At 34.3% G+C, this 27,547-nt stretch overlaps 4 protein-coding genes across 7 annotated transcripts in view; 2 read left to right on the top strand and 2 right to left on the bottom strand.

The window, feature by feature from the left end:
* Positions 1-1,000: 1,000 nt before the first annotated feature.
* LOC102604250 (potassium transporter 4-like) lies at positions 1,001-7,324 on the bottom strand. Of its 2 annotated transcripts, none has more exons than XM_006342384.2 (10): positions 7,135-7,324; positions 5,706-5,861; positions 5,177-5,417; positions 4,840-5,085; positions 4,550-4,600; positions 4,181-4,441; positions 3,643-3,695; positions 3,311-3,425; positions 2,966-3,217; positions 1,001-2,293 (listed from the first exon to the last, which is right to left on the bottom strand). In XM_006342384.2, exons 2-10 carry the CDS (start codon positions 5,859-5,861, stop codon positions 1,212-1,214), a joined length of 2,457 nt encoding a protein of 818 aa, XP_006342446.1. In that variant the 5' UTR covers positions 7,135-7,324; the 3' UTR covers positions 1,001-1,211. The 2 variants fall into 2 exon arrangements, with proteins under 2 accessions (XP_006342446.1, XP_006342445.1); XM_006342383.2 differs by having other exon boundaries at positions 7,119-7,324.
* Positions 7,325-13,687: 6,363 nt separating this feature from the next.
* LOC102605146 (apyrase 2-like) lies at positions 13,688-19,027 on the bottom strand. Its single transcript, XM_006342386.2, has 9 exons — positions 18,479-19,027; positions 17,618-17,746; positions 17,468-17,524; positions 17,250-17,342; positions 15,294-15,499; positions 14,992-15,083; positions 14,470-14,687; positions 14,183-14,372; positions 13,688-14,096 (listed from the first exon to the last, which is right to left on the bottom strand). Exons 1-9 carry the CDS (start codon positions 18,794-18,796, stop codon positions 13,981-13,983), a joined length of 1,419 nt encoding a protein of 472 aa, XP_006342448.1. The 5' UTR covers positions 18,797-19,027; the 3' UTR covers positions 13,688-13,980.
* Positions 19,028-20,649: 1,622 nt separating this feature from the next.
* On the top strand, positions 20,650-24,207 carry LOC102605482 (protein TIC 55, chloroplastic). Of its 3 annotated transcripts, none has more exons than XM_006342387.2 (4): positions 20,650-21,195; positions 22,406-22,508; positions 22,601-23,736; positions 23,918-24,207. In XM_006342387.2, the coding sequence occupies exons 1-3, from the start codon at positions 20,783-20,785 to the stop codon at positions 23,732-23,734; spliced, it is 1,650 nt and encodes a 549-aa protein (XP_006342449.1). In that variant the 5' UTR covers positions 20,650-20,782; the 3' UTR covers positions 23,735-23,736; positions 23,918-24,207. The 3 variants fall into 3 exon arrangements, with proteins under 3 accessions (XP_006342449.1, XP_015162052.1, XP_015162051.1); XM_015306566.1 differs by having other exon boundaries at positions 23,866-24,172; XM_015306565.1 differs by lacking the exon at positions 23,918-24,207 and having other exon boundaries at positions 22,601-23,816.
* Positions 24,208-25,406: 1,199 nt separating this feature from the next.
* The window catches only part of LOC102577552 (40S ribosomal protein S10-like), a 3,004-nt gene continuing 863 nt past the window's right edge, over positions 25,407-27,547 (top strand). The window contains 4 exon segments of the mRNA NM_001288249.1: positions 25,407-25,445; positions 26,423-26,471; positions 26,578-26,857; positions 26,951-27,086. Coding sequence (NP_001275178.1) covers positions 25,443-25,445; positions 26,423-26,471; positions 26,578-26,857; positions 26,951-27,086 — 468 coding nt within the window. The 5' untranslated portion in view covers positions 25,407-25,442.

The raw sequence follows: 27,547 nt of genomic DNA on the forward strand, positions 1-27,547 counted from the left end.
GGTGGGGGGGGGGGGGGGGGAAGTTCCCTCCACTTCTCGGTTTCCTTCCTCGTCTACTCGTTGATGCTGGATGTAAACATTCTTGTAAAAGCTGCACTTGTTTGAGAAAATGTTGCACTTTGTATCAAGTTCTGAGTTTTGGATAATAGTACTCTTTTAAAGTTTTGAGTTTTGGACTTCAAATTGGTTCTATGTGAATTGGAACTTGAAAATTGATTAGTTCTCTCCCACCTCCTATCCAAAATAGGAAAAAGAAGTAAAAAAAAAAACAAAAATGGCGAAGTCAATACTGAACAAGTAAAAATATACTGAGGGAGTGTTCCTTAAATTTTACGAAAAATCTTTTTATGGTATGTATCATACTGATGTAGGTTGATTATAAGTTGTAACGATCTTTCTATAGTGTGTGCTAAAACTTGATTTATTAAGGTTAGTATATATATCTTCCGTTTCAATTTGTTTGTCTTACTTTCCTTTTATACGTTTCAAAAAGAATTGTCTTCTCCCTTTTTGGCTGCGTCTTAATTTCAATTTTCTACTTGACATGTTTAACGCCACAAGAATAAATAAAAGATATTTTGGTATATTCTACATATCTTTAATTTAATATCACAAAATTCAAAAAAAAAAATGTTTTCTTAAACTTCGTGTCAAGTCAAAATCAGACAAATAAATTGAAACGCATACATAAAGGTGGTAAAAGATCAACTTGCCCTTGGAACTAATGGTTCAAAATTGATAATTTGTGTATAGGATAGACTATGACAATTATAAAACAAGTTACTCATAATTCAAACAAATATATCAATCAATTGCATTTGGAAATTTGAGGTGCAAACTATAACTTGTCTGATCCTAAGCGTTATTATATCCACTAATGTTAATAAATAATTGACAATATTTTTTAAAAAAGGTAAAATTCAAAATTTTAGATTACAAAAGTCTATATAGCTATTTCAATCATAGCTTAAATCACCTATTAAAATTACAACTACTGTCTCTAACTGTTAAATACACAAATAAATACAGGTCAAATGTGAAAAGAGTTGAGATAACAAATATATACTAACAATACAAAGATTAGTGGTGAGCAAGACTTGGTATTTGGGACAAAAATATTCAAAAAAAAAAGTTCATCTACCTGTGAAAAGAGAATTCTGCAGGCAACTCCGATGAAGGCGTTCGACGTTCTCTTGGTTTCAAGCCTCTCTCTAGACATAGTATATCATGCCAACTTCAATAAGACTAATGTGAGGAATGTTGAGTGCCACAGCAGAAGCTCTGCAGTTCTTGCGCAGAAATGAATATGCAACGTCAATGACAAATTTCTTCCAGCAAGAAGACGATCTACGTGCCTTCACGTATGAGTGTCCCATTATATATGCAACCCCTGCCTCCTTTGCCTGAACCAAATCTATAAGCTCGTCCCGAACTTCAGGATCCATGCCAGAGTTCTCTGGTAAGTTGAACCTGACTCGTCGTTTCCTGTTTTCATGGTTCCCATCATCGTAAGAAGATCTTACACTTTGAAGTGTCAGTGACTTACTGCTTTGAATGGTGGAACATGTTTCAAAATCCTCATCATCTATGATAAATGGTGAGTGTGTCTGTAGATTTGTGCTTATAACTGCCATCCTACCATCAAGTGATGAACTATTGGGGCTCGATAATTGTGGTTCCACAGATTCCATTTGGATGAACTCTGCTAGACTTTGGATGAGAAGGTCCTCAAAGTTCCCAGTATCTTGCTGTGCGTCCTTGTAACCATATCGAACAATGCAACGATACATGCGATATGGTTTTGGGCCAACACGACCAATGAGGAAACGTTCATCGGATGAGACATAAGGTACAGGAACAGATTTGACACATATAAACACCACTACGTTATGAAACGCAGGGAGATTTGTGACAAAGTGAGAGAAGATAGGTGGAACTCCTGTTACCAGTTCGGAGTATATTAGCCCTATCCCTGGGACGCGGACAATACCAAGGCTCGGACCCAAGCCAAGGATCCATTTCAATGGAACTTTGTTGTGCAGGTCATATTTGTACTTCTTGCGAGTTCCATAGTGCCACACAAGCATGACGGCTAAGAGGATAAAAGAGAGCAAAAGGGATACCCATCCTCCTTGTGGAGCCTTAATGGCTGCGGAAGATAGGTAGAGACCTTCGATGAACCAGAAGAACAGGAGAAAAGCAGCAGCAAATACTAAACTTCTTTGCCACACAAAGATTATAACAAGTGTCATGAGGAATGTTGTGATAAACATAACTGTCATGCAAGCTAGCCCTGAAAAGAAAAACGTTTATAAGAAAGTTTAATTCAAGAGTTATAGAATGACTCGAATTTAGAAAGAAAAAAAATACAACTATAAAAGGCAAGCTGGACTTTATTAACTGCAGTAAGGTAGATGAAAAAAGCCCTTGTACACAAGGAATATTTAACTTCTCCATGTCATCCAATTAAAGGTAGGGAGCCTTAGCGTAGCTGGTGAAGTTATTGTTGCCATGTGATCAAGAGGTCACGGGTTCGAACTATGGAAACAACCTCTTGAAAATTGCATAGTAAGATTGCATACAGTAGACCCTTGTGGTCCGTCCCTTCCCTGATCCCCACACATAGCGGGAGCTTAGTGCACCGGGCTGTTTTTTTTTTAAAATGTCATCCAATTAGAGAATCCTCCTTGTTCACCATTTATGTTTCTGTTTAATTGTTATTCTCTTTTTGCAAGAGATCTTCTTTATTGGACATATATAAATCATCCAACACAAGCTTGAAGAAAAAAGAAAATTGGGAAGACACTAAGAAAAGGAGCAGCATTTAGAAGAACAGAATCATGTAAACCAAATCAGATTCTGTAGAGAAAATTGGTCGAGAGAGTTGCTTGATATTTAAAGTCTCATAGAGGGATGTTTATACTTTAGACCAAATAAAACATTTTTAGCACACAAGAAGGCTTACCGTATGCATTTCCAATCAAAGTTGTATCTTGGAACCCAATAGCCACAACAAGAGTGAGAATCATCAGGATCCAATTTATTTCTGGTACATAGATCTGCCCTTTATGCTTTGAGGTGTGGACAATCTTGACCCGCGGGAAGCAACCTAGTGAATTACATTGCTTGACGATTGAGAATGTGGCTGTGATGATAGATTGGCTGCCTACTATGGCTGCAAGGGTTGCAATAACAAAAACAGGCCAGTATACACCATCTGCATGGATAGCATAGACCAGCAGTTAGGACTGAATCACTTATCATAAAAACATTAAGCTGTTACAAAGAGAAAAGAAAAAGAAAAACCAACCAGGTATTGAGCTATAGAAGCTATTTGGAATGGAATCTAGATTTTTTGACAGAAAAGCAGCTTGACCCATGTACTGTATCACCAAGCACGGATACACCACAAATGCAAATGTAATCTGCATAGGACAAAACGAATTCAGATAGACATGGTGTAAGTTCCAGGAATCCAACAAGTTAACTAGGACGTTGAACAACATGATGCAGAAAAAATGACAACTACGGACAATATAATCTGCCAGACACCAGGACACTCAGCTTATAGACGAGTACGAGCACAAAGTTTTCACGATCCACAGTTTAATCTAGTCCGCTCCAACAAATAGTTTGACTTACCCTCATGGAGAAGGCAGAGAAATGACCAAGATCTGCATACATAGCTTCAGTACCTGATAAATGAAAATAATTGGAAATCAGATCCAAAATTCTAGTAAATCTTTATCTCATCGTCATTCAAAAAGTGTCTGCACAAACAACTGCTTTGAGTTCTCAAAGTTTACTATGATTTCTTGTATAAATAACATAAACAGACACTCAAACTTGGCCTCAACTGGCAAGTAAGCACTCCAACTTTGAAAGTGCACATCTAGACATCTTAACTTGGTCTCAAGTGACAACTAAACACTCCAACTCGTCCCTATTATGTCTCATGGTCATGGACACCCTACGTTGACGTGGCACAAAATTTTTGGAGGTGTCTCGATGATCATTTTGTAGTTTGGAGTGTTCAACTGACACAGTATAGACGAGTTGAGGTGTCTAGATGTTCACTCTCAAAATTGGAGTGGTTACTTGTCAGAGGCCATGTTTGAGAGTTTGTTTATTTATAATGCCTAAATAATTACAGAGTTAAGAGATAATAGACTTCATATACCTGCAACTGAGAGGAGAATACCTCCAAGAGAAATCCAACCATCTTTTCCTGTTTCCCTAAAAAACTTGACGATATAATAGGGCGAAAGAGCAGACACAATTTTGGGATTCCAAATGATAGTGTTGTACAACCCAATGATCATAATTGATATCAACCAGATGAGCACGATTGGTGCAAACAAAAATCCAACCCTGTGGGTTCCAGAATGCTGTAAAGCGAACAGGCCAACCAATATTATGCAAGAAAGAAACACCACTCCATCTACAATAAGAGATATTTTGATAGTCAATGCCTTAAGACTGTTGTCAAATGCTGACTAATTGAATCCATCAAAACTAAACAGAAATAGGTAAATTACGATAAAGCTACCATGAGTTAGGTGATCTGCAGCAGCCTGTATCCCTGACATCGATGATATAACTGTCACAGTGAAAAGGTATCCTAATTAGAACATATACTCAAATCGGCTCGACTTAAAGGACTTCAAGCATAAAATAGGCCCCACAAACACTTGGTCCATACTCCTATTTTACTATCTAGAATCGTTCCATGAGTAAGAAACCAACTCATTGAAACGAATTCTAGCTTGTAAATTACATAGTTACACAAGCTAATACCACATAAAATAATACAGTAGTAGTTGTTATAATAGTTTCTACCTGACATTGCAGGTGTCAGAACACCATCGCCTATGACCATACAAGCAGCCAATAAAACAATAACAAGTAATACTGTACGTGACTTTTTATGCTTCTCAAGAAATCTCTTCAACTGTAAACATGCTGTTGATCGCCCAGAGTAGCCATATTTGTAAGAAGATAGCTCCTCGTCAGCTGCTTGTTGGTTGGGAAGTAGACTAAACTTTGCATGTCTACAGAGCAGAGAGTAAAGAGCAAATGAACCACCTGGATGTATATAAGTGTATTCGTCATAGATAATCAGGTATATGAGTTCTTCCGTAAACATTGACTAACGTAGAGTCTATCTTTAACATACCTTCACCATTATCATCTGCACACAATACGATAAATACATATTTGAGCAAAGGAATGAGTGTTATTGTCCAGAAGATCAATGAAAATGCACCAAATATTGTTTCTGGAGACTGATAATCTTGCAACTTCCCGTCAAATACACTCCTATAGACATAAAGCGGCGATGTGCTCAAATCTCCATATACCACCCCAAGACTTTGGTATGCCAATACTAGATTCCTGGAGATATTCAAAAAAGGGAACTGCAAGGCAAAATATAAGACGCAAGACAGTTACACAATCAGTAGCTACACATATTTGAGCTAGTTAATGCTTCTCTCCCTTACGTTCTTTCCTGTTCATTGTTCCATCAACACGCCTATTAGTTATTCTTCATTTTAGCAATCTTGAAGCCTAAGTTAATTAAATCCTCTATTGACAAAAAAAGTAGCACATAACTCACAATTGAAGTCAAACAACACAAACAGATTCAGTATTAAAGACAGTTAAGAAAAAAGCCTGAGAAAGTAAAATAAGGAAAGATTTTCCACCTTTGATGGAACCTCCGTTTTTCTCTTTCCCTGTGGAGTTTGTCCACCTTTCCCATCTTTTCCAACTGTATCTATTGATTCATTGGCCCCACCATCGGCAAGCGAAGGAGGATGCTCCAAACTATCTCCCTCATGATGGATACCAACTTGATACATCTATTACAACCAAAAAATTTCGAACCTATTTGATATGCAAATAGAGAAAACAAACAAGACAACTCGCCTTTTACAAAGAGAAAGGGACAAATAAGCAGAGCAACAAAGGAGTAGGTCAGATTGATCACGGATTTAAATGTTGCGAGTTCTAAGACTTAACATATTCAATGTTATATACACTTGTTCTTTACATATATATATTTATATATGGCATTCAAGTAGAAAGGCATGTCTTCAGTCTGCCAGCGGCCAAAGATGTTATATCTAGGATGTCAATAATTTCTTAGTTAGTAACTACTACTACTACTACTATTAAATACGAGAGACATCATGGTTTGATGAAAGATTAAGCTATTTAATCATGGTGACCAGCAAAGGCAGCATTAACTGAAGCATTTGTCAAGAAGCTCAGATTCAACGCAAATTCAACTGAAAGCCTCTAATGACAACAAAATTTGCAAACTACCATCAAGTGCAACAACCATACATGCTCCGCTTTTTATACCAAGTCTTTAACTAGATATAATGTTTAAGATGTTAGTTTGACATATATATTACTCACTCTATTTCAATTTGTTTGTCCTGCTTTCCTTTTTACTTTGTGTTTCAAAAAGAATGCCTCTTTTCTTCTTCTTTTTTTGACAACTCTCTAATTCTAATATTCACATAACATATTTAAGACCACAAGATTAAAGGCCGCATTTTGGTACATTCCACGTATCTTTAATTTAAAACCATAAGATTCAAAAATTCTTTACTTTCTTAAACTCCGTATCAAGCCAAAACCAGACAAACAAATTAAAACACACAGAGTATTACGTACCATGAGAGTTGTTTAACAATAGAAAAAATCATATCAAAACTTTGAAAGCATCTATCTAATAGCAACAAAATTTGCAAACTTTCATCATGTGCATTGTACAATGAGCATATTTTCTCCATCTTTCATACCAAATATTAAATATGTACATAGTTTAAGATGTTAATTCCACATATATATCATCAGGTATCACGCAATGTTGGAAAAATCACATCAAAATTTAAATTTGATAAATTTCAACGTTTGAATTCATTAAAAATATGAAAAATAATGAAAAATTGTATAGAAACGAAACAATATCTAATATTTAGAAACGCCTAAATGGAAAAACAAAATGCCTATAAACAAAAAAAAAAAAAAAAAAATTGACACACAAATACAACTCTACATAATCGGAATTGATGAAAAAAGTGATTCAAATAAGAAGAAGAACGAACTTGCGCGAGGGACGACGGTTGACGGAGAACGGCGACGGCAACGACGGCGGCGACGGTGAGGTGTTTGCTCTTAATAATACATGAAGATGGATTTTGAGGGACGATGAAAGGAGATAAAAAAAGATGGAGAAATCTCCTTTCATCTCAAAAAAATTTCAATCAAATTGCATTATTATGGGAATACCTCAATTGCATGCCAACCACCACTCTAAACCCATTTATTTAAAATGTGTTTAACCAAACTTATTACATTACATACTTATTGCGCGATAAAATTAGTCCATAAAATTATTGATAATTTTTAATATATTTTTTGTTTTTTTTCTGTATTTTCAGATTGAAAATATCTCCGTATAAGTTTATATTTTTGAATCAGAATACAACACAAGTTATGCTACTTAACTTAATTTCTAGGTAATTTGTGATATTAGAAGAATAAGTTTAGTTCATAACGCACAAATATGTCTTACGAGACATGATTTAGTTCGTATATTACTTATGTCAATAGAGATATAAGTTCGATTTCAGAGCTCACACGATTATTTTATCTCTAAGAAGCATAAGATTATGGGCTTTGACATTTGGGCAGGCCAGCCTAGCCTTGTTTGATAGGTGTGGACTGATTTTTTTAGCTTATGTAAGATCAATGCTTTTTAGTATGGGCCAACCCACAACTTTTTTAGGGCTAGGCTTGAAAGAGTTCGAGACTCCGCTTATAAAATTATATTGGATTTTGTTGTTGACCATTTTAACGGGGTCGATGACACTTTTACCCTTATTTTGTGCTTGTGTTTAATTTTGACCTCTTAAGGCAAATAATTTTTCTTGCAGGATATAAATTTTTGCATCGTAATATTTCATAATTTACGTTTAGCGTTTTTAAGGAACTTATGTTCCACTAAACATAAGCTTGATTACCAAGAACAAAATTGAAAGATCAACTCATTTGACGAACATAAATTAAAAATCAGCTCATTTGAAAGACAAAAGTGTAATTTTTAAAAAAAGTACATCTAATTGGCAGGTTAACTCGTCGTAGTTTATCTCCAAGCCCTCTGAGGCTAAGCCGATCCATATTGACAGATCTACTCAAACTCTCGGATGCTCGACCTTGGAAGATTGAGATGGATGGTCGTTATCTCGTCTTCTGAGTATATACAACAACAAAGTATATTGACATAATATACCTTATCGATAACAACAACAATAATAATAATACAAATAAAGACTTATCAAATTGTACCATTAGGCTAATTTAAAACACCATCTAAAAAGATAGTTTCTTTATGAAGCAAATAACAGCTAGCAAAGTAACTACTTATTACCTATTATTCATTTATTACTTAGGACATAAGAAATTAAATTTCATAATTAAGGAACTTCAAAATATCACTGCCAAATTTGGTCAGATGCAGAGTAACTGTTAAATATCACTTCCAAATGTCACTCAAAAAACAGGCCAATAATCACAATCCAACTAGTATGGCAACCTAATATATAAAGACTGACGAGCCTTGAAACAACGGTAAAGTTATCTCCTCATGATTTATAGGTCATGAGTTCGAGTTGTGGAAATAATCACTAATACTCGTATTAGGTTAGGTAGTCTATAAGACATTTCTTATGATGAGGGTCGTTCCTGAATCATGCTAACGCAGAATGTTTTGTGTATTAAACTGTTATTTTTAATTAATTGCAATCTAAATTTGGTTCATGAACAATTGAAAATTGCAGATCAAGTTCATGTATTCATTCCTAAATTTAGGTATTCCTTTATGCATTTGACTACTACTAGTTGTTTTCAAGAGGTTGCCTAACATATCGTTAGAGTATAATAGGTATGAAACCAAAGTTATGTTTCATAAAATTAAAAAAAATCATGAATTTTTTTTTTCTAAATTAAAGATTAATAATTATATTAGCAAAATGGGGATTTTTTATGAAAATTTTGAGTGTTAAAGATTAATATTAATGTCTAAAGATTGATTGAGCATGTAAAATGAAGTTGCAAGTTTTAATTTTAACTTTTCCAAAATAGTTGGTGATTCCAATTGTTTTCTTCTCGACGATTCCATCGTCTCGATTTGATATCGCTCTCGTAATCCCCATTGAAATCGTGCTTTATGTCCAGTCAATTTCAATGCATTTCACGAAAAGCCAACTAATTCTGAATGAGATAGTTATATTTCACACCTAACCACAATTCACCTACTTATTATTCAACATCATTCTATTGAACCTCCTCTTAATTTCACCCAACTAACCTTCATTCTGATTAAATATTATAAACTTATAAATTTTAACATACGTATATAAAATTATTAAATTCTCGTGAAAAATCCGTCTATGTTGCAAATGCATGGAATTTAATGCAATAGGGTCGGTTGTACGAGGAAGTCGCTAAGAATCATTTATTAATTTCTGAATGAAAATTCATTGAATCAAAAGGTCGGTCACATGCAATTTATTTTTAAAGAAAAATCTTTTTGGTCAGAATTTGACCAGATTGGTAAAATAATATATTTCATATTGTGTTATTTTATCGTTTTAAATATTTTTACCTTTTTAACTTTAATACCTTTTAATTAAAAATTGGAAAAAATATCAATTTATTTTAACATAAAAAGAATATTATAGACTTTTTAAATTTCTGGCCAAATTTTCTGGTATTAAGCATTACCTTTTTTTTTTTTTAATATAATAAGTATCTTAGAAGAATGATTTTTAACTCAAAATAGAAAGTGTTCAAATATTTATTTTTTCATGAATAGGAATCTTTTTTAAAAAATAATAATTTCGAACCATGTCCATTTAAGTTTATTTAATGTTATTGTGGAAACACGTATCATGGACAATACTTTTGTATACTTTTTCTTTCCGCATAATACATAAATATACTTTTTAATTTAATTTTAGCTGGTTTTTATGTTCTCTAATTTTGAATGGGTATAAATAGACATTTTAATTTGTAAAATTAAACAAGTAAACATATCCTACGTGGTAGCATAATACACGTAAGACACAAATTGTCATGTAAGATGCCACATAGAACAGATGTGTCTATTTGATTAATTTTATATAAATTTTAAGTGTCTACTTATGCATATCAAAATTAAAGGACATAAATATCAATTGAATTCAAATTACAGGATACATTCATGTATTATGTATTTCCTTTTTATCTTTTAACTTCTATATTATATATATATTTTTAATTTAGAGAACAAATTAAATGAATCAAGTGAAATGAAGCAATATGTCAAACATGCATAACATAAGAAAAATCTTGGTTCTAGTCTTGTAATTACTAGATGAATTCATTGTATCCTAGTCAAAGGACAAATTCATTTTGATTGGTTGACTAAACCTTACACACTTATTCCTCTTTTGAATTGTTCATTAGCCAATGGGGTTTTAGGTTAATATAAAAAAAAAGGTTATAAATGAGTTGAAATTATAAGAAGTTGAAGAATTATAATTGGTGGTTAAGTTGCAAGGAAGCTAAAAATGTTTAGTTTTTCTTTAAGAAAATGTATATTCTAAAGAGTTAATGTACTTGGTCAAGTTTTTAGAAAAAAAGTTCAGTTGAAAAAAATATTTTTCAGTAAAAGCATTTTTAATTTTTAGAACTTTGATCAAGCATAAATTATTATTCTAATATATTAACTAAAAAAACAAATTAATTAGCCAAAAATTATTATTATTATTATTCAAAAGAAAAAAAATTTAAATAGAATTTTTTTGAAAACTTTATCGAACAAGCTATTATATAATTGAGATAGTTGCTTTTGAATATCACATAGTCAAATAAAAAAAGATCGAAATGATTTTTTTTGTTTGAAATGTTATTACCAAGTGGTTAGGTAGGATGGTTGAGACATGTGATATCTTCATTCTTAGTCATAAATTTCAGTTTAGAATATACAAATTTAAAACTTTTTGATAAACTGTATTTCATCTTTTTAATGAATCTATTCGACATGAATATAAATTATTCTAGTTAATAAATTTTGAATACTAAATAATCAAACAAAATTGTATAAAATGGTTTAAAACCATACTAGTAAGAAACCTTTAGTTTAAATCTAGTACTCCATCTGCTTTAAATTATCTATGGTAATTTTCTTCTACACTTTAAGAAATTATGAGGGTTTCTAAACTATTTTAACCTTTACAGTATTTGAACAATCGTAACATCACTTTGATTATAACTTTCAAGATTAATCTACAAATCACAACTGATAATTTGAGACGAAATAGAATAATTTGAAGCAAATATTTGAAACAAAGAAGTCCTTTTTTTTCTTTTTTCTTTATTATAAAAAAAAATGATGACAAGAGGGACAAGTGGAAAGTGTGGGGGAAGGGGGTAAGAGACAATGTTGTCTAGGGGTGAAGAACCTTGGACAGTGTGACAATCTCTTGTTTACCAAATACAATCAACATGCAAATCAACTTGCCCCACTTTATTTCTTTAATTCAATGAATTCACCCAAATTCCAACACCCCCAACCCCCCTCTCTAACCCCTTACCCCCACCCCCCTCTTTCCATCTCTAATAATTTCTCTGTTTTAATTTATCTGACATAATTTGATTTGACATAGAATTTATTTGAAATTTATGATCTAAAATAAGTATTAAAGTTCGTGTCAAGTTAAACGATAGTATCATATATAATGAGTTGGAGAAAGTATTCTTTTGAAATAGACTAAAGAGAAAAATGAGTGGTATAAATTGAGACAGATAGAGTACTAGGCCTACTATATATAATATGAGAAATCAAACTAGCAAAAATATATTCTCAAAAAGATACTTTGTAACCACTATAGATCCATCAAAATCTCAAAAACCAAAGGGTAATATCTCATAATCCCCAAAACCAAGAAATATCAATGTCAAAAAACAATACACAATCCCCCTAAAACCAATAAACATCAGTGTCAAAAATCAACATTTTATTTAAATCAAGAAAAAGGCCAGATTCCCACAACTCTGCTCTACATCATTCCAAAATCATTCACTTTTTCCCTTTAAATTATAGCCTTTCAGTGAAGACACCATACAAAATCTTCATTTTCTCCATTAAACTCATGCTATCTGCTGATTTGTGATTTCATTTTCAAGAAACTTGTTAAAGATTGGCACATTTTCAAGTTCAGTATTCATTCGGTGTCTGATATCTGCATAGAAAAGTCTTATTTTGAAGGTAATGTGCTCCTTAGTACTCCTCAGGACGACTCCATATTCAGGTCTCGAATCCAAAACCTCATAACAAGATTTTTAGGAAATTTCAAGATTGGTTCAACCCGAGATATCTTATTAAGAAAAAACTCACACCCTTCTCTAAGTTTCAAGATTGGTTCAAAGTTGAAACTCAAGGCTTCTGATTAAGAATATGGACATGGAATCATCTGAGGCAAAATTGAGATCATCAAAAGGGTTTATTTATTTGGAGGAACATCATCAATATTTCAACAACATTATGGAAGGCAATAAAATGGAATATAACAGATCATTTACACAAGGACATGGCAAAAAGATGTTGTCAATGAGTTATTTTAGCTTAGAGTCAATAATTTTGTTACTTGGTCTCACAGCATCTTTGTTACTTTTGCCATTGATACTTCCACCATTGCCACCACCACCTTTTATGTTGTTGTTAGTCCCAATTTTCATTCTTGTTGTTCTTATGATCTTAGCTTTTATGCCTTCTAATGTTAGAAATGTGACTTACTCATATCTTTAATTGTGGTTTAGAAGAAAATATCAAAGTAGATTCACTTGTTTTTACAAAATGATAATACATTTTTTCAATCTCTCATTCATCTACTTTTTTTTTTTAATTTCTTTTGATAACTTTGGTGTTCGTGGTCAGCAGCTAATATCATTTCTGTATCGAGTAATTTTATCTATTAAGAATTTGAAGGAATGATTATTGACTCTGCCTATTTGAACATAAAATTTTATGATTTTCAATTTACTTTATTGATTGATAGGCTACACCTTAGATTCTAATCTACCTTATGGCCATATATGACGAAATATTGTTGTTTCGAGAGTTTATTCATCAAATTCTCTTGGCCTTGTGTACTTTTTTTTCTTCATAATGATGGTTTTGTGGCTCACCTCAACTAATTTTGCAATCTTTTGTCAATATAGATATTGGGTAACTCTAAGATTCTGGATCATTTAGGGTTACGATCTAGTTTGAGATGATAAATACTTGCTCACATAAAGTGTTTATATCAAATTAACCTTATTAGTTAAAAACTAATGTGAAAAAACTTATCACTTAACTATAATTAAGTGATAAATAGATGTTTGTATGTAATAGACTTGTTTAAAATTCGAAAAAGGGATTTGCCTCTGTCATCCAACTTAAGGTACATATTTGCTCTTGAACTGATAAGTCTCATCTCTCCGCTTTTGTCATCCTACGTAGTGCCTACATGGTGACATGAGACTTAATAGTCCAAGATAAATATGTGACTAATATTGAATATGACGAAGGACAAATATAACCCTTTTCTAAGAGTACGGACAATTGATTTAGTGAACACTCAACTGGGAGTTTCAATGTTATGAAATTTGTGTGGGAATAAAAAATTGATCTCATTTGAATAGTGCATAATTCTCATAATACATGATTACAAACAGATTTATCACTATTCTTGATTCCCTTTAATAAAAAGGGAAAAATAAAGATTCTCAACCTGCTTTGGACTATGGCAATCCCTTCCTGCTTCAGAACATTAACCTAATAGGCTTATCAGAAGCTGCAGTCAAAAAATATATAGTTGAAAATCATAAACTATTAAAACCCAAAATTGCATGAATGGATCTTCCATTTCCCATTTAAGTTTAACTCAATGATGATGCAACTTCAATGGCACTGCCTAATGGCCATGCTGCTTCAACAAAGGAATTCTTGTATTCAACTTTTTTCACCAATGTGATTTCTTGCTGAGGTTGAAGTCCTGCAAAGTAAGAAATAGTATTGAATAACGTACTGAAATGAATGTCGTGTGAACTGACTGAAATATGAAAGCTAGTTTTTACTCACCGAATCCATCTACAAGTAGAGTGTACTGATAGACGAGATCCATGCATAGGTATGGCAGGTTATCAGTTTCTACATGAGGAAATTCAGATTTGGCACCCTCAAGTCCAGTTGCACAAGCACGATTAGCTGCACTTTCGTAATCAGCTGGGCGAACTTTTGCAACAGCTAAACTTGGATTAATAATACCAGCCTATGCCCACAACATATAACATTTGTGTCAGAGACATAAAAGGAAGAGGAGTTTCTCTAACTCATTAGTCATTAGATTTAACTACAGTGATTCATACCTCAGCAGCTCTGTCAAAGAAAAACGAAGCAACAAACATATTCTTCTGTCCATCTCCTCCTCCACCATTCCACACGCCACCAAAGGTACATTTCATGTGGGTACATGCTGGTTCATTAATTTTCAGAGCCTTTAGAGCTACCTCCCTACAAGTACTCATGCTTGAACCTTGAGACGTGGACGATGCTGGGTAAACTGCTCCTCCATACTTGTATGTCCCTGCAAAAAAATATTGTTCATCTTCAATGAGATACTTGCTAATCCAGGAAAATGGATACTTACTTTTCTAATTACAGTATAACAGGCTCAATGTAAATTAAGGATCCAGTGCTCCTATTTTCTGCAACTTGTCTGTGTGACTAAGATAAGATATGAAAATTCAGGTAAGGGGAGGGGGGAGTTTTTTCTCTTTGTTAACCTCCGCCTTTACATCTTACAGATAGAAATGATGCTTCCAGAAAGCACTGCATCAAAAGAAACAAGTATAGAATGATCATTGCACCAGGAGAGAGATAGCAAATACCATGATGGCCCCCCAAGATGCAAGGACTTCCAGATTCACCGGACACCTTCAAGATCTCAGCTCGAGCTGCTAGTAAACCATAGTGCAAATAGCTGTAAGCAATAAATATAGATCACATTAAGCCTGTACAGCGAAGATGACAAAATACCAGATAAGCTCACTCTGAATAACAAGACAAATATGATCTTGCCAACTAGAAGGATCACAGGTTCATCCTGATCAAAAAGTTGGACAGCACAAAATGGGTACACTGACATTCTCTAATATCATCACATAAATTATGTATAGAAGATGAGAAGGACCTGTGAACATAAAGGAAGTATTTTGTCCCCTTCAAATACATTTCCTGAACGTATGTATCCTCTCCATCTGATACCTTTGGAGCTTTTTGGGCATCTGACTCTGAGATGGCATACGCCATTTGCACAGATCCACCACCAAGATCAACCACTCCAACTGTATCAGAGTATTTCTTTCCCAATTTGCCTAATAAATAATTGATGGTTACCTGCATTAATATCAGAAACTAAAAAATCAGCTGGCTATACAATTGGTTGACTTATATATTAGACTGAAACATGAGGTGACACAAACTGTATAACTAATATGGTTGGGGGGTTAAAGATCAAAGAGTAATAAAAGGATACCATTTTTATTCAAATATGCAAATAACCCAAAATAGTAAAACATTTTTAGTTAAGAAAGTAGCCTACACAACCTTTTCTAATATATTCTCCAAATTGCATCCAAAGATACTTGATTTTCAGATCTCAGAAAGTTTTTTTCGAGTGCAAAATGGTTCAGAAAGTATTTATTGTACATACTTCTAAACAAAACACTTAAAATGTGCAATGCCACTCTAGTGCTTCAAAGGATAAAAGTGAAGGGGAGATTTATTGATTTGTTTTTGTCATGCAGGATTACTACTACATAACCACGCCTTAATCCCGAGCAAGTAAGATCAGCTATATGAATCCTTTCTAATTGAATCGCTTCTTTCAAGATCATCTGAGATCAAAGTTATACAAAATAAAAACAAATGTAGAAGCTCTAAAAGTTCTTTATATCTTCTTCGACTAACATAGTAAAAATCTCAAACTAAAAGACTGAAAACATAGGAATTAAAGTAATCATACTAACATGACTAAAACATATTCCCAATTAATTTGTATCCTATATAAATTTTAGTCTTCCAATGTGCCCTATTTTTTGCTAAGCTTGCAGGGATCCAAGAGAATGTAGGTCTTAGGAGATAATTTCCTTTCATTTGATTTTAGGTCTACCCCGTCCCTCTTTAACATCCTCACTCTTTGCGGTTCTAATGGATTGCTGCTTCTCATGCAGGATTACTAATATGAGGGGAATTAGCTGGTCCATGCCAAGACACACCTCAGATTTTCTAGCATGCTGGAATAGAGAAGGGAATACATCAGGCCACAAGGAGAGATGGAAGATTGTCCTGCTTGCATCTGGTAGACAATGTGGAAGGAAAGGAACCAGAGATGCTTCGAAAACAAGAGCATCCCTTTTCCAGAGTTTGAAGTTGAACTGTCTTTTAACCCTCTATTTTTGGTGTAATCATGTCCTCCCCAAAGAGGTGGAGGATATTACTCACTTTTTAGATAGCTTAGGAGCGGTATAAATGATAGATCCTTTGGTTTTGCTTACTCTATACTCCTGATGTAATTACTACAGAAATACACCATTGGTGTATTGTTGTCTATAAAATGTTAACTTTCTCAAAAAAATATTGCCAAAATGGCCTAAGGCAATGTTCAATTGCATAGGATTGAATAGGGCAATTCATTCAATTTTCTTAACCTATCTTTTATTTCAAACAACATAGGGTAGAAAACAGAATATTTTAGGAGACCGTAGTACTTCTACCAGAAATCAAAGGTTGGAAAATGAATGTCATGAGAACAAAGTGTTTAGATGGAGAAAGAAGCCCTTTAGTTGTATTTTGTCAATACATTACATTGCTCATCAAATAAATGCAATTCCTTCTCTGGTTCAACAGTTCCACCTTGACATGGATATTCATTAAACTTGTTTTTCGATATGTTGCTATTCATTTAAATTGTTAAAAGGAATTTGAAGATGTTCATTAGTAATATTGAATTATCTATGTAAGGACCATAACTCTTCCTTTAATAAGCTATAAAGAACTCAAAATTATATTAAGGAAGCAACTCTTGTGTCGAATAATATTTTAATCTACCGAGAAGCTCATAACAGCTTGAAGTTCATTCACATACCCACTGATAAGCACCCTCCTGATTTCCATCAAGAACAATGACCGCGTCCTCTGTTGCTTTGAAGCTGCTTTTGCTCTTCAGGAAATCCCTCACCTTCAAAACACATTTACATTTGTTCTAAGTACTGACAAACTTAAGTAGAAAAAACCACTTTAAATTATAACATAAGACATGCCCAAACAGATGAAGGTCTAGGATGTAAAACAAAACAATCTTACCGCTTGAAGAATCCTGTCAGATGCGTCACCTTCCAACTGCCTCAAACCTGCAGTGGCCTAGATAAACTGCCTATCAGTATTGAGCCTATGGGCAGGCTAAAAAGTTTAAACTTCAATTATACGGAATTTCTTTAAACAATGTTCACTAACCCCAACTCTCACTGGTGTATTACTGCGCAAATTGCGTGGAACTACATTCTCTGCGTCCTTTAGAAGCAGTAGAAGAGAATCCGCAGCAGCCACAGGATCACTAGCAAATGAACTCAGACCTGGTTTTTTCTGGTACGAAAGCCAAATATAGATGAACATCTGCTGCTAATAGAAAGCTTTTCCACAAAATCTAGGGATTCATATATAACAAACTAGAAAGAGGGGGAACACATAGGCTTTTCGCAAAGATTTTCAGACTTCACTGGAGATGCATTTCAATCAATCTATCAACTACATTTCAATCAGATACATAATCAGTGATAGAGGTGCTTGAGTTCTGTGTTAAGTTTGATTTTCAAAACTTTTTGAATGGCTTTTATTACTAGGCTTGGAATGTGTCTCATTGCCACCCATTATCAAAAACATCAGCAGAGGCAGATACAAGAGTAGTTCCACTTAAATAGAAGACCCCCACCAGACAATCAAACAAAATGGATTCAACTCTTTATCCATATACTTACTTTTATTCCTTACCAAAATATATCTACTTAATTTTGTTTTTGAATTAATATATAAGGTCTGAGCCAGACACCACAGGTTTGGTCGAACTTGCTGCGTTCAAACTAGATCCTGTCGGGATCAATAATATGAATCAGCTATAAGCTAGTCAAATACCAAGCTATAGCTCAAAGTTCCTTGCTTGCATAGTAAACTTTGATTATACTAACAGGGCATATATACACAGTAAAATTTTCTGAACTGTCTGGCAAAGAATGTTCAACTGAATCACTGTTTCCAAACTAGATCCTACTGGGATCGACAATATATGAATGATTAAATAAATGCAAAATAGAAAGTTACCTGCACGAAAAGTTCGAGTTCATTGCCAATGGGAACAAGATCCAAATTCTCATCAAAACAGAAGACATGAACTCTACTACCCGAACTTCCAGCATCAAATATAACCGCATATTTCATAGATCCGAGATTCGGAGAGAATTTCCGATTTAACGATTCCATCGAATCAGACGGATAACGCGTCGGCATTACATAAAGCACTAGAGAAACGAGAAACAACGGAACGCAAATCACAAGGATCACACCTTTATACCTCTGGATCTTATCGGAGAATGACTCACCACCATACTGTCTGTTGTTTCGCTTCATTGTCTTCTCCATTTGAAGTGGATCGAGCTGTGCCTCTAAAAGCTCGGCTGCCGAAGGTGATCGATATCGGATCTTGCCGTTTCCCGGCGCCGGAGTCTCCTGGGTCTCCAGCTCGAATTCTTCACCGTCCTTTTAGGTCTCTGGATCACAAATGCTGCCGCCGATCAGAGACTACCGGAAGGATAAGCAAATGAAAAATCCACCGGGAAGAAGAGAGACGATATGCCTTCACTCTGCAGACAATTATAACTGCTAAACTGGATAGTCCATTTGGTACCCGGGAAAAAAACCAACTCAAACCCATTTGGCCACGGTTCGTTCGGTTCGATTTTAAAATTTATTAATTTGACTTATCATATATCAATTTAGTAGACATACTAAACAAGTTATAAAAAATTTAAGATATAGTTTTATTGGTTATTGATTGTGATCATTGATATAATTACTTAGAAACAAAGTGATGAATCATGTATGTGAGTTGACAAATTATATCTTTCTCAAAATTAAAAACGGACACTTTAATTTGTAGAATAATCAAGAGTTTGAGACAGTCAGAAATGAAAGTATGAAACTAAACTCTAAGTCAAAGACTTTATATACTGAATAGTATAAACATAATTTATTAATTTATTATTAGGTTATCGATTATCTCCTCAATAGTCTAATATAACCAAAAAAAATAAATTAAAATCGTAATTGAAATTGCTATACCAATAACTTTTGATTCGAATTATTGATTTCAGTTCGATTTTGAACAACTCTAGCTCACTTGGTTAGCTACTAACACTTTCATGTGGTTAATGAGAGTTCAATTCTTGCCTTATGAATCCCCAATTGATTAGTTGAACCTCCATTATTACTGCTTAATTTAATTTTTTAACTAATATGAAATAAATCTCAACCAACCAAGTATTTCAATAATTAATATTCTAATAACTAATTATTAATACATTTTTATCTTTACGAAATAGAGTAAGGTCCACTTATACTTTATATAGTTTCTACTCCTTTCAAATATAAAAGTAAGATATGCAATAATCAGAAAGCAAACCATTTATTGTAATCCATGTTGAAAGAATTAATGAGAACTCGTCCAATTTGGTGAATTGGTGTGGTTAACCTACTTTGACTTTTTTTTAGCATGACCACAATTAGAATTATTGGCACTTCGCTGTTGTTGTTACTTGTTCTCTTATTATTTTTAGTAAGATGTTTAGTTATTATATTTATTTTACACACTTAATTTACGATATGCTTACTCGTGCCGAAGGATGAGAAAGTATGAGAACTAACATCTCTACTTACACATGGTGATAAGGACAACGCGAGAGAGGATGTATTGGAGCAGATGCGAATAGTTTTTTTGAGTTTATAGTTTATTGGGTTCAAAACAAATTATTTTACACATATTTATTAGATCCATTTGTTAACATAAACACAAATTTTAGGAAAAAATCTATTAGATGAGAATGTATGGGAACTAATCTCTCTACTTTCACGTGGTGACAGGGACAAGGCGAGATAACATGTATTGGAGCAGATGTGAATATATTTTTTTGAGTTTATAGCTTAGTGGGTTCAGAACAAATTATTTACACATATTAATTGGATCCATTTGTTAACACAAACACAAGTTTTAGAATAAAAAACTAATAGATTCTATCGAACTTGTAATAAATACTCTACTTCCACCTGGAGGATGAAAGGAACAAAACGTCACATATGAAACTTGTTTTTCCTGCTTTTACCGCAAAAGACATCTATCTTTAAAGAGATTTTTAAAAGTAGATTTATCATGTGATAGAAGGCATCTCTTTTGGAAATATTGTAGATTAAGACACAATAATTCTTGTATTTGTGTGGCTACCATTGGTTCCACAAAACAAGAAGCAACACAAGTCTTTTACTTTTTAACATTTCAACAAAAACTACAAGTGTCTCTAATGCTTCCCACTCCTCCTTTTTCCTCTCACAAACCCCAAAATCACTCACAAAATAATGGCTTTACAACAACCATTTCTATCTGAATTACTCCACTCATCTTCAAAGAGGACAACACTTCCAAAAAGTTCACTTTTTTCTCTACAAATACCTCAAAGATTCAATTTTTATCTTCAAAATAAGCAATTCAAGAAACAAGGAAGAAGTTGTTATGCAATTGCTGAGAATCTTGGAGCTGAAGTACTTGATGAAGATCAAAGTGTGATTTTGGAAAATTCAAGTTTAGATGAATTGAGGGGACAAAGGGAAATTGTTGGTTATGATTGGACTGAAGAATGGTATCCTTTGTATTTGACTAAGAATGTACCTGATGATGCACCTTTAGGTCTTACTGTCTTTGATAAACAAGTTGTTTTGTATAAAGATGGAAGTGGTGAACTTAGATGCTTTGAAGACAGATGCCCACATAGGTAAAAAAACATATATGTTTTTATTGTTACAGTCCAGTGTACAAAGCATCTCGTGTTACATATCCTGATACAAGTAGTATTAATTAGTGACTGCTTTCACCACTCAAACGTATAGGTCACACAGAGATAACTTTGTTTGTTCAAGAATTTAGCATTTTAGCATGATCTTGTTATGCATAGACATATCATTTTTACTTGTTTCTTGTAATTGACTTGACAATCCCTATTAGGGGTTTGTTTTACTAAATTATTCTTATTAGTTATGCTTTGAAAAATTTAAGTATGACAGCTATACTTAATGTAGTTACTTAATTTCTCTTGATTTGCTAAAATGGATAAGTGAAAGTAAAATCTATGTTTGGTACAAGGGACAAGTACATAAGGAAAGTAGGAAGAAGCAATTTGTAGCAACCACGACTTGAGTTACTAGTCGTTGGAAAGTCTCACAAGACGGATGAACTCCCATTTTTTTCATCATACTATGGTGGAAAAACATATGTTTTCCAACACCTATAATGATGTATTTATATGTTATAGCAAATAAAGTTTAGGAGGACGACAAGTTAATGGTCTACTTAGCACCTCTTATGGCTGGACCCGACCATAGCATTTTCCAATGGTTTATGTGGTTCGAATTGAAAGCAATGAGTTCAAGCAGAATCCACCCTTACTTATTGTATCCTTATATCCTCTTGAAATTGCTCAAATGAGTGAAATAACATACAAAACTTTCCTCTTTAGTTTTGTTCTTGTTAAGCTGCTGAATTTTCTGCGCTTCCATAACCTTATAGTGAAATATGATATTTATTAGAAGTATTTTAGTACAGGTTTGTTGTGTGTTGTCATGAATGAAGCTTGATATGAGTTCGATTCACGATAATGTATCACTGTCAGTCTGTTATATTTTAATTCTTCATATCTGTTGATAATGTGGGAAATAATCCTCCTTTAGTGTTCCCTGTCTTTCCCTCTATCTGGCATGTATCTTTTGTCTATCTACTAGTTTTGACGGAGAGACAAAGGGCTGAATCTCAGTGGTTCGTGACAGTAAGGCCACTCTACCACTTACATTACCCCGTATTGTCTATATATTAGTTAAGGGTTCAACTAAATTGACTTCCAGATTGTCGCGAGATCTCCACTTTCAGCTTTACTTCTATGCATTTCATAACAGTAACTCGGAATCGTGACAAGTTCCTTCTGAATTCAGGTTGGCCAAACTCTCTGAAGGACAACTGTATGATGGCAAACTGGAATGCTTGTATCATGGTTGGCAGTTTGACGGAGATGGTAAATGTGTCAAGATACCACAGGTTGGTTTTATATATGCATTTTCGTTTATGTTTCGTCTTGCAAATGTTGTACACTCCATATTCATTTCCGTCTTTGATTTTGTTCTGTCTAGCTACCTGAAAATGCTAAAATTCCTCGATCAGCTTGTACGAAGACATATGAAATTCGGGATTCCCAAGGAGTAGTCTGGATATGGATGTCTCACAGAACACCACCTAATGTTAACAAAATCCCCTGGTTTGAAAACTTTGACAGGAAAGGATTTCGAGACATTTCTACTATTCATGAGCTCCCTTATGATCACTCTATTCTTCTTGAAAATCTCATGGATCCTGCTCATGTCCCGATATCACACGATAGGACAGATTTTACAGCAAAAAGGGAAGATGCTGGACCACTGTTTTTCGAGGTGACAGAAAGGACTAACCGGGGGTTTGCAGGGTGGTGGGGTAAGGAAAAAGATCAAGGCAAAGCAAACTATACTCCGAACTTCTTACGTTTTGAATCTCCTTGTGTTCTTCAGAATAATAGAGAAATTGTTGATGAGAGTGGGGAGAAGCATTACTTTTCAGGTCTTTTCCTTTGTAGACCATCTGGTCAAGGGAAATCCATGCTTATTGTCCGGTTTGGGAATACAAGAAAACGAACGGGGATACTTAAATTTATCCCAAACTGGTTCTTGCACCAGAATGCAAGCAAGGTTTTCGAGCAAGATATGGGGTTCCTTTCGTCCCAAAACGAAATCCTGATGAAGGAAAAGGTTCCAACAAAGAAACTATACTTGAACCTTAAGTCGTCGGATACTTGGGTAGCTGAATACAGGAAGTGGATGGACAAAGTGGGGCACGGAATGCCTTATCATTTCGGTCACAGCACCATTTTCCTGCCCCAACAACCTGCTGTCGTAGAGCACGCCCCTGCTGGTTTCGTTGCCAATTTTTCAGCTGCTCAGCCAGCTAAAGGAGGAATTGGTGATATGTATGCTCCGAACCCCGCCAACAGGTACTTCAGGCATGTTGTACATTGCAGGGATTGCAGCAATGTTGTTAAAGCTTTTGAGACTTGGAAAAAGGCCCTCTCTGTTATCGCTCTCGTGTCAACTGCATTCGCGATTCTAGTGTCTGGAAGACAATGGAAGGCCTTACTTTTGCTTTGGACGTCGCTATGTTTAGCTGGTGCATATGCTTGTTCAACAGCCATTGCAATGAACACAACCAACTTCATAAGGACTCACAGAAGATTGTAAAAGTATGTATATAATAGCTATACTCAAATTGATGTCTTTCATGTAAAATAGGATTCGGGTTTATATGTTTTTTCATACATACTGCTCCTCTGTCTCAATTTATGTGATACTGTTTGACTTGACACTAATAAGTAAATCTCATATTATCTCTGCTATGCTTGATCGTTCCGTATGCTTCTTAAGGAAATTGAATGTCCGCGGGATGTTGGTGCAACTATCTACCTGGACGAGGTGCGTGAAAGTTGGTCTAGACACTACAGTCATAAAAAATAAAAAAAAGTTCTGGATGATTGCTTAGCTTTGATGGGAAGAGTTACTCGGTATATGTGTCGCTGGGAGATAATAAGTACTCAATGAAAAGTCGAGATGTGTGCAAGTTGACGTGATCATTTGTTCTCTTGTAATAAGGTTTTGCCATGATTTAACTATGTTCCTCTATTTCCATTGTCCATGAGAGCTCATGGGATTGCTAATATTTGGTATGTAGAAGTATCTAAATATGTATGCCAATTAACACATACAACACTGAAATAGATCATAAGAATTAAGTGATAAATTTGTTCATTATATATACTTATGGTGAATTCAGACATACGTGACTGAGATTTATAGCAATTTTAAAATGCATAACAAATGTGAATTTTCAACTTCAATCGCCTACGTTTGAATTGTTCTCAACACCATCATCAGTCCACTAGATATAGATTTTGGGTTGGGTCCTTTGTTTTGGGCCAGGCCAATTTCGTTTTCTTGTTTTTTTGGAGTTTACGTAAGGTATAATCAAACCTCGTTATGATAGTAGTATTTGTCTAAAAATTTCATGACATTCATGGTGAGGTGGTTGTTATGTATGTATACTGATACTTGATGTTCAGATCTAATTTAGTTGTTACAAATAAAAGTATGCATAAAATTAGTTTAACAATTTATTTTTGTATCAAGAAGAAGAAATGTATTTGTTAATCAATTAAACAAAAAAAATAAAAAAAAATAGAAAGAGTATGAATGTAGAAATGGCAAACACCAATAGACAAGGTTATGGCCATAACTCGATGGACACTATTTAAATACAATTTTTTTTTCCTTTTAGATATTCTTTTTTGAACTTTACTGTGTGCATGACATTTATGACGATTATCATAAATTTTTTAATATTTTATTTTATACATAATATATTTCTTACAAAATATTTAAGTACTACGACTATTATAGAGGAATAATTTCACAAAAGAGTGTACCACTATAATGAGTCACTTATGTTATAGTGAAATAAAATATAACATCAAAAATCAATATCGAAGAAGATCAAGTTGTTATAATACAGCATTGTTATAATGAATGACTATTATTACGAGAGGAGCAAAATATAACATTAGAATCGATTTTGAAGAATATAACATTAAAAATATATTCCGAAGAAAATCAGGCTATTACAGTGAATTGTTGTTATAACGAATAACAATTTAACGAGAAAAGTAAAATATGACATCAAAATTCGATTCTGATGAAAATTAGGCCGTTATAACGAATGACTATTATAACGAGTTCTGACGGTATAACCTTGTCCAAGCCCATTAGAGCCCAAATCCGAACAGGCTTTTTTTCTTTCCTACTAAATAAAATCTTTGCAAACCCTAATTTGCACCTTCCTATCTGTTCCACTTTCTGCAGAGAACTCTTCAGCATCACTTCTCTTCAACGAAATCAAATGGTATGTTTCTGGTTATCTCTAATTATACCTTAAATGTATCGTATTTTATTCGTTAATGGTGTTTTAAATGTTAGTTAATCGGATAATAATGCTGTGTTTTGCCTGAATTTCTTAGATTAATTCTTAATTAGTAGTATTTTTATGTGTTAATATATGGAGTAATAGCTCAATTGTGATGAAATAGCAGTACTAATTTTTGTTTAAGTAGTAAAAATCTGTTTTTTTGTAAATCTGAATGACTAATTACCAGAAAGATAATTTGATGAGGTGAGTTGAGCTGTGAGGGCTCAGGTTCAAATCCTTGGTGTGGTAAAAAGATAGATTTTTTCCCATCTGTTTGAGCTTTGGGGGACTGTGATATTTGTGGACTCCATGATTGTAAAAAGAAATTCAATATAGTGGGTTGGGTTGAGCCGTGAGGTCTCAGGTTCAAATCCCGTGTGTGGTAAAAAGATTGATTTTTTCCTATCTGTTCAAGCTTTGGGGGACTATTACCTGTGGATGCCATGCTTGTAAAATGAAATTCAATGTAGTGGGTTGAGTCGCGAGGTCTCAGGTTCAAATCCCTGGTGTGGTAAAAAGATTGATTTTTTCCTGTCTGTTTGAGCTTTGGGGGTCAGGGTTACCCGTGGACGCCATGATTGTATAAATAAATTCAATGTGGTGGGTTGAGCTGCAAGGTCTCAGATTCAAATTCAGGGTGTGGTAAAAAGATTGATTTTTCCCCATCTGTTCAAGCTTTGGGGGACAGTGTTACCTGTAGACACCATGGTTATGGTTTTAAAAAGAAATTCAATGATGTGGGTTGAGCTGTGACCGGTCAAATCCCGGGTGTGGCAAAAATATTGATTTTTTCGTATCTGTTCAAGCTTTGGGGGACAGTGTTACTCGTGGACGCCATGGTTGTAAAAAGATATTCAAATAAATTAATTAATTCTCTCAGAATTTCTTATGTGTTTTATCAAATTGTTTTTCAGATTATCTCAGAGAAAAACAGGAGAGAGATCTCCAAGTACCTCTTCCAAGGTTTGGTTTTAATTATTTCTTTCTGTTTTCTTATGTGTTGGATGCTTTTGGAGATCTTTGAAATGATGTTGGTATTTATTGCGGATTTTACATTTATGCGTTGTAGAGGGAGTATGCTTTGCTAAGAAGGACTACAACTTGGCGAAACATCCCAACATTGATGTGCCGAACCTACAAGTGATTAAGCTGATGCAGAGCTTTAAGTCAAAGGAGTATGTGCGTGAGACCTTTGCTTGGATGCACTACTACTGGTATCTTACCAATGATGGCATTGAGTTCCTCAGGACTTACCTCAATCTTCCTTCTGAAATTGTCCCTGCCACATTGAAGAAGTCTGCCAAGCCCCTTGGTCGTCCCATGGGTGGACCTCCAGGCGATAGACCCCGGTAAATTTCACAACCATATGTGTAGCTTGATTGAAATAAAAGTTTCTCAAGTGATTGAGTTGATTTTGATGTATCTCCTTTGTATTTTTGCAGTGGACCACCAAGGTTCGAGGGTGATAGGCCAAGGTTTGGTGATAGGGATGGTTACCGTGCTGGTCCAAGAGGTCCACCTGGTGAATTTGGAGGTGAGAAGGGTGGAGCTCCAGCTGATTACCAGCCCGCATTTAGGGTAAGTCAAAATACTTCTCCTTTACATTATTATGTCAGATTTTCAGAGCATGTTTTGTATTGAGGAGTCAAGGCAATGATATAGCAATCATTTTTTGTTTAGATTAAATTTCGTCTTAGTACATTAGCAAAGCCGATTTTAGTTGCTCTCAGGTCCTCACCAAGATTTCTCTCATTTTTTTCTGTTTAACTAAAGTCACTTTCCTTTATTTTAGAGGAATTGAAATGGGGAAAACATACATCTCTGGTGCCAATGTGCCTTTTTACTTGCTGAATTGTAAAATCCCCATGTTATTATCTTGTGTTTCCTGCTTGATGCATTTGGTACTTGCCAATGGGGTAACAGTTACTGTAAGGATTCACCTGGATATTGCACCACAGTGAATTTCATCCAGATGTCCCCATACTAGTTCTTCTCTTCGATACTGAACTTCCCATATTGCCTATATCATTTTGGTTCCC

The sequence above is a fragment of the Solanum tuberosum genome, unplaced genomic scaffold (genome assembly GCF_000226075.1).
Source record: "Solanum tuberosum cultivar DM 1-3 516 R44 unplaced genomic scaffold, SolTub_3.0 scf00034, whole genome shotgun sequence".
NCBI classification, from domain to species: Eukaryota; Viridiplantae; Streptophyta; class Magnoliopsida; order Solanales; family Solanaceae; genus Solanum; species Solanum tuberosum.